This window comes from Triticum dicoccoides, chromosome 4A (assembly GCF_002162155.2).
Source record: "Triticum dicoccoides isolate Atlit2015 ecotype Zavitan chromosome 4A, WEW_v2.0, whole genome shotgun sequence".
NCBI classification, from domain to species: Eukaryota; Viridiplantae; Streptophyta; class Magnoliopsida; order Poales; family Poaceae; genus Triticum; species Triticum dicoccoides.
Window position 1 is genome coordinate 498,110,015 of NC_041386.1, and position 7,194 is coordinate 498,117,208.

The following is a 7,194-nucleotide window of genomic DNA, read 5'->3' on the forward strand; positions in this document are numbered from 1 at the left end:
GGGGGCCGCTTCCCCGCCTTCTACCACTCCTTCGCCTCCGCCCTCCTCTCGCTCCCCTTCCCGCTCCTCCTCCCCCACCCACGCGCCCGCCTCCTCCTCGCCGCCGCCGAGCTCACCCGCGCGGCCGCGCCGGGCTTCGCGCCCCTACTCCTGTCCCTCCTCCGCCGCGTGCCCTTCCCCGGAGACGCCCGCCTCCTCGACCACATCCGCGAGCATTCCTCCTTCCTCGTCGCCGAGGAGCCGCAGCTCCTCGCCTCCGCGGTCTTCGCGTTCCTCCGCCTCCTCGCCAGGAACCGCCTCGCTCCGTTCCCCAGGAGCGCCGAGTGCAGCAACTGCGAGGAGTGCAAGAGCGCGAAGAACCTCGAAGAGTGCGGAGAGAAGCTGGTGTCCTTCTGCGTCTCGGTGCTGCGGGATCACTTCCAGGTGTGCACGCTGATCGGGAGGGACCTTGTGCGATCGCTCCATGAGCTGGTGCTCGTGCCGGAGTTCCAGGGACTATGGAAAGACTTGATCCTGGCCCGAAACGTTGACATCTGCCGGGTTGTCACTCCAGGTTGGTGCACAGCCTTGTCTATCTCGCCGGAGATGGAGACGCAACTGCTGTTCTTGATGAACAATGTGAAGTGGGGAAGCCAGAAGAGGTACCAGCTGTGGTTTGCGAGGAAGCATTTGATGGTGCCTGGAGGGGAGGAGAGGATACCGGACATTGTCCGCTTCATATGCTGCGGGTACCTCCCGACCAATGAGGTTATACAGTCTGGTGTCATTGCCCGCTGGGCGGTCATCGGTTGGTTGCTGACTAGTTGCAGCAAGGGATACATCGTAGCGAATGCGAAGTTGGCGCTGTTCTATGACTGGCTGTTTTTTGATGAGACTAAGGGTAACGTCATGAACATTGAGCCAGCAATGCTTCTGATGTTGAACTCAATATCTCAGTATGTAGATATCACAAACATGCTACTCGAGTTCTTATTTCTCCTGATTGAGAACTATGAGGTGCGGAGGAAGGAGGCCATCGAGCAGTCTGTGAGGTGTGCATTTACAGTGCTGGTGAAGAAAGGAGTGCTCCCGTCATTGGAGTTGTTGACATGCTGCGAGAAGCTATCGCCACTGCTTAGGCAGAAGCTTGTGGCATTTTTATCTAGTACAACTCCTGTAGCAGCTGTAGAAGCCTGCTTGAAACCGATTAATGAGGTTTCTAAAGCAGCAGAGTTGAAGAAGAGAGTTTGCTCAAACTAGATGCCACAACCTCCTGTTTCCAGAATGAACTGCAGTCAACACCAATCCACCAATAATTCCACCTTGCGAATGATCTGAGAAGGCACACAGAGAGCAACTGCAAGACCACACCAATTTACAAGTAATTCAGGTGAAGGGCATCCCTTGAGCAAGAAAAAGGAATTTGGAGTGTGGGCTCATCATCAGCTTGCCCAGAATATGTCCAATAAAAAGACCACTCTGCCATTCAAACTAAATTAGATCTCAGTATCAACTCCGTTCAATTAATACTGAGAATGCCATAATATATGGTCATCATGACCAGGATGCTTGATTTTAAATTTCTGCCGGTTGAGAATTAAGACAAGTCAAGAGTTTGGTCAACCCATGGCATCTCTGATTAATATGCAGAACATATGTTCATCTGAAGCACATAATGAATTTGGCTGAATGATAGGCTGCTGCTCGTGATTCATTACAAGTTAGCTTCAAATGTGATGAATTGAAATGCTGGCAGCAAAGGAACTACTCTCTGCACAAACTCATCATCTGCTTCAACTGATGAAAGAAACCTCATGCCCCTTTTGACAATTCTGAGATAAATACACAATATAAGGATTGAATGCTGTGATCAGAGTTCAGACCTGGTGGCATGTCCGCATGTGCCGCACGACATCATGCACATCAAGCTTGTGATAGCGAGTGTTTTTGTTCAGGCATGCTAATACACTTCATGGGAGAAGTCACATACACCATAGGCAGTCTCTATGGATGTATTTCTCCCGAGTTATAGGACATCATCTGATCTAAGTAGGCCAACCTTGTGTACTTGTAAACATTTTGTAATTACCGGCTTTTGTTATTCAGTAGTGAAATCCCTTTCATCGTATTTTGTGTCTTGTCCTTTTATTGAGGGCACTAGGTGCCACATACCAACTCGCTCTCTGATGTTAATGTTTATGGTGAGTAGACAAAGGTGCCAAATTCCTTTTCTGCTTTACACTTTAAACTACACCTCCAGTCTGGAAAATATGCATATTTGTATCCATATTTCTCTGTTTTTCTCCTAGCCAGTGTGACACTTCCCAGTTCCTACTAATGCATTTTGATAGGAAATACTATGACATCAAAATTCAGACATTTTGGTAAGGCTAGGGAAATCATTTTTTCCTAAATGAAAGCATCATATCAAGATTCATGGGGTCAAGGGATGATACAAGATTGTTACAAGGCACTGGGGCACAAGGAGAAGCAGGACTCTGTCGCAGAAACAGTACAAAGAATGGTGTGCCACACAAACCACAGCTCGAGTTGTTATCACCAAAAGACTGACTGAGAAAACTGATTTATTCCACGGAATCAACGGTTACTGGACAAATACATGGATGCAATATATCAGGGCATCTCGACCGTCAGAAGACGCTTATGGGCGATAACCCTTGGTGAAATGCACCCACAGAATCGCAGAACGGTTCATCAGCCAAGGCCAGGGCGATAACCCTTGGTGAAATGCACCCACAGAATCGCAGAACGGTTCATCAGCCAAGGCCAATCCTTAAGGCCAAGAACATTCAGACAATATTTATGGACCGCATAGCGCAAACAAGAAAAGAAAATCAGCATTATAGAGGTTTTACATGGTACACAGAAAAGGGAACGAAATCATAGAGACAGCCATGTGGCAGAGCCAGGACAAAAAAGAGGTGGCAAGAGGATTGGAGCAACCAAATCACAGCCATCCATATCCAAAAGGCCAACCTCCGCCTCACAACTCATATCCCTTGTGCGCCCAGGTGCTCACCCTTATATCTCAGCGGTTGCTGCAGTTCTCACCCCCCCTAAGGAAAGGCTGCAATTGTAAGGTGTGTCAAAGAAGAGGGTAGCACCTGATCTGCTTGCTTCCAGAAACAATGGCGTCTGCTACTCTCCTCAAATCGTCTTTCCTTCCCAAGAAGGCCGAATGGGGCACCACGCGCCAGGCCGCCGCCCCCAAGCCGGTGACCGTCTCCATGGTTGTCCGTGCCAGCGCATACGCCGATGAGCTTGTCAAAACCGCGGTATGCTTTCTTAACACCAACAGTATAATTCTAAAATTTTGCCATGCATATGCGTGTATTGGTTTGATCCTTGATGGGCAGTAACTTCTGGTGAGAATCCTCTTTACATCAGTGGGAAGGGGAGATCTGGATGTATTGTCAATACAGAAACTACCAGTGATAAATCAAATGTATTCTTATTAGGACGAACAGTTAACCTAGTACCGTTTATCATAATCCCTTCGACATAAGACGGATGTTTTGTCACGCAGAGGAAATTGTTTGGCTGCTTTTGATCACACCAAAATCACTAGTCTAAATGAACATGCATAACATATGTTTTCGATATTGCATTGGTACAGTAACTTTTCTATCTTCACCGCAGCGAGCTAAATAGATATGATTGATGTTGTGTTGTACCAAAAAAGAGCTTGTGAAAATCCAAACATAAACGTGATGTGTTTCTCGATTAGACATCTGCAGTAAGACATGACACGGGTTAATCACCACTAGCTTAACGATATGGCAGGATGCATCATGGCGCACAGAAATTAAACAACTCGCATTCCAGTGATATCATTGTTTGAATCCATGTGTCCGGCTTAAGCTGAGCAATCCATCTGAAGGTTCATAAGTCATAACAAAACTACATAGTTTCTTCTAAACTTTAAATCTTTGATAGCATAAATCATCAAGTTTACAACAGTAAAATTTCTACCAAACGAGCAAAGGTTTCATTCGGTTATGGACTTATGGTTCAGAAGATCTCAAGCTTTATTCTTCCTGCTGCAGAAAACCATCGCATCGCCAGGCAGGGGTATCCTTGCCATGGATGAGTCGAATGCCACCTGTGGCAAGAGACTTGCCTCGATTGGCCTTGAGAACACCGAGGCTAACCGCCAGGCTTACCGGACCCTTCTTGTCACTCCACCAGGCTTGGGAAACTACATCTCTGGTGCTATCCTCTTTGAGGAGACGCTCTACCAGTCGACTGTTGATGGAAAGAAGATTGTTGACATCCTTGTCGAGCAGGGAATCGTTCCCGGTATCAAGGTTGACAAGGTAGGCTGTCCACTGATTTCACTCCAAATTGGCACATGCATTCCCTTCTTAGAGCCTTTTTTAATTAAAACAATTCTAATCCAAACTGCTACTATTACTAATGCATCAGAACAATCATATGTGCTCATGTGACTAGCTATACATTACAAGCAAAAACTGATGATCCCGGGTTTATTTCAAGCTTAGAAACAAAACATTCTTCTAAACTGGTGCTCATTCTCAGGGTCTTGTGCCACTTGTTGGTTCCAATGATGAGTCGTGGTGCCAAGGTCTCGATGGCCTTGCCTCCCGTGAAGCAGCATACTACCAGCAAGGCGCTCGCTTCGCCAAGTGGTTAGATATTTGCTCCTACAAGGACAGTTTACCTTCCTTTAGGTCACCCTAGCTGACATGAAGTTCTCTTGCAGGCGCACTGTTGTCAGCATTCCTAACGGCCCATCTGAGCTTGCTGTCAAGGAAGCTGCCTGGGGTCTTGCCCGTTACGCGGCCATCTCACAGGTATTGTTCCCATTTCCTAACAGTCCAAACTTCTACAGCACAATGGTCAGGCACAACATTCTAATGGATATGTAAACCTCTTGTTTGTTGATGTTCTAGGACAATGGGCTGGTGCCGATTGTGGAGCCTGAGATCATGCTCGACGGTGAGCACGGCATCGAGAGGACCTTCGAGGTCGCACAGAAGGTGTGGGCGGAGACCTTCTACTACATGGCTCAGAACAACGTCATGTTTGAGGGCATCCTCCTGAAGCCAAGCATGGTGACCCCTGGTGCTGAGTGCAAGGACAGGGCCACCCCTGAGGAAGTAGCCAGCTACACCCTCAAGCTCCTCCAGAGAAGGATCCCCCCTTCCGTCCCCGGCATCATGGTGAGCAGAGCACCCTCCCAAACCTAAGTGCACAATCATGAATATAAGATTATGTTGACAAGACACTATCCTCAACAACCAATTTGCATGGTGACATAGTAACTAACTCAAAAGTGCCAAAATAGTATGCCTTCAGAAATCCACATACCATTATATTATTTCTGCAGAAGCTTACATCCTATGTTGTTTCTTTTCTGTGGTGGTGCAGTTCTTGTCTGGCGGTCAGTCGGAGGTTGAGGCAACGCTGAACCTCAACGCGATGAACCAGGCGCCGAACCCGTGGCACGTGTCCTTCTCCTACGCGCGGGCGCTGCAGAACACCTGCCTCAAGACGTGGGGCGGGCGGCCGGAGAACGTGGCCGCGGCGCAGGAGGCGCTGCTGCTGCGCGCCAAGGCCAACTCCCTGGCGCAGCTCGGCAAGTACACCAGCGACGGCGAGGCCGCGGAAGCCAGCGAGAACATGTTCGTCAAGAACTACAGCTACTGATCCGTCGGCGAGCTGTCTATCTAATAATCTACCGCATCACTGTCAGCCAGTAGCGCCTTGAGCAGCTTGAGGGCACCTTAGCCAGCCAGTGGGTCGTCGTTGTTACAGGTCGAGACCAGCTCTGATGGAAGAGATGGACAGAGAGTATATACTGTGTTTTGCCACCCTAAGTAAACTACTTTGGAATGGTCCTACTGTTGTATTCGCATGGTTTTTTCTAGAGCATTGTTGCCTTTGTTTGCTACCGTAAGTATGAACAATCTGAAGCGCCCCCCCTTTGGAACGCGGTAATTTTTCTGAGATATTATTTCTATCGGGTTTGCTATTTCACATCTAGATGTAAAATAACTATCTCGCATTTAAATCTAGAATCGTTGGATTATTTGTCTTTAATATTTGTGCAAAACACAATGGTCTAGTTGATGCGCTGTCTCGCGCTGCCTGTGTCCGGGTCGTTACTGGTCGAGGTTGGTCCGTTGTTGATTTTCACGAGCCTATACTCCTGAAGGTCGTTGTTGGTGCGAGGTTTGATTGCCTTTTTATATTTCTTTTCAAAAGTCTGTCCCATTTGACTTCCTAGTGTTTTTTTTCATTTCTGTTTTATTTGTCTTTTTTCTTTTGTTTTTTTCTATTTCATTATTTGTTTGGAATTATGAAATATTTTAAATTCATGATTTTTCATTTATGTTTTCTATTTTCACTTTTTAATTTTTTTTCCTTTTTCTTTTTATTCGTCATTTATACGTTTAAAATTCATGAACTTGTTTCCACTCTGTCATATGTTCGCTTTAAATGTTGTGCAAATCTTGATTGTGGGTTATTTTGTCACGTGTGCTCTGTGTCGCATCGTGTGTTTCATATCTTCTTGTCGACTTGTTCACGTATGTGTCTTTTGTTGGACCATTTTAGCGACGCGGTCTAGGTCCTGTTCGGGATTGGTTTGCTAATTATTATCTAAATGAGAGTTAACAATGTTTAATCTAACTCATATACCGGTAGATACACGTGCTTCTGAGTCATGTTTGTTGCCCTTGCGTCGTGTTTTTTGTTTGTCCCTCGTGAAGCAGTGAGACCCAATATGATATTTTTTTAGTGAGCCGTTATTATGTTTTGTGTATTGGTATTTTTGTGGGCTTAGCTTTTTTGTGGAGCGACACGTGTTTTTTATTCCTTGTTTTCTTTTTCTTTTGGTTTGACCGTGTAGCTAGAGAGGAGTGTAACTATATTTTTTCATTTTCAGATTTGCTAAATCTAATCTAGATAAGTTTCAGCTCATCTAATTCTGTCTGATTTGTTCACTTTAATGTTTGCACAAACTCGGTCATGCACGCTCAGTTTGTTTCTTTTCGTCGCGCGTCCTCTTGTATCATTTGTTTTGTGTCGTCATGTTCTTGCATTTTTTCCACATGGGCCTATATATGTTGTCGTTTGGGGGCCTCGACTATGAAGCTTATCGCCCATCTTCTCATTGACCGATCTTTGACCCCGGTTATTTTGCCTGTGTTTTATTTTTCATCCCAGTTA

At 46.1% G+C, this 7,194-nt stretch overlaps 2 protein-coding genes across 2 annotated transcripts in view; both read left to right on the forward strand.

The window, feature by feature from the left end:
- The window catches only part of LOC119283579 (integrator complex subunit 3-like), a 2,572-nt gene extending 465 nt beyond the window's left edge, over window positions 1-2,107 (forward strand). Inside the window, exon 2 of the mRNA XM_037563061.1 lies at window positions 3-2,107. Coding sequence (XP_037418958.1) covers window positions 3-1,239 — 1,237 coding nt within the window. The 3' untranslated portion in view covers window positions 1,240-2,107. The remainder of the gene's footprint in view (window positions 1-2) is intronic.
- Window positions 2,108-3,039: 932 nt separating this feature from the next.
- Window positions 3,040-5,977, forward strand: LOC119286386 (fructose-bisphosphate aldolase, chloroplastic). Its single transcript, XM_037565757.1, has 6 exons — window positions 3,040-3,275; window positions 4,047-4,316; window positions 4,540-4,649; window positions 4,724-4,814; window positions 4,914-5,183; window positions 5,392-5,977. The coding sequence occupies exons 1-6, from the start codon at window positions 3,129-3,131 to the stop codon at window positions 5,668-5,670; spliced, it is 1,167 nt and encodes a 388-aa protein (XP_037421654.1). The 5' UTR covers window positions 3,040-3,128; the 3' UTR covers window positions 5,671-5,977.
- Window positions 5,978-7,194: the final 1,217 nt, after the last annotated feature.

Excerpts from the sequence above, each read along its gene's own strand:
- LOC119286386 (XM_037565757.1), top strand. The coding sequence starts at position 3,129 with ATGGCGTCTGCTACTCTCCTCAAATCGTCTTTCCTTCCCAAGAAGGCC. Across the intron at positions 4,317-4,539 it reads CCGGTATCAAGGTTGACAAG|GGTCTTGTGCCACTTGTTGG; the intron begins GTAGGCTGTCCA and ends GCTCATTCTCAG. Across the intron at positions 4,815-4,913 it reads GTTACGCGGCCATCTCACAG|GACAATGGGCTGGTGCCGAT; the intron begins GTATTGTTCCCA and ends TTGATGTTCTAG.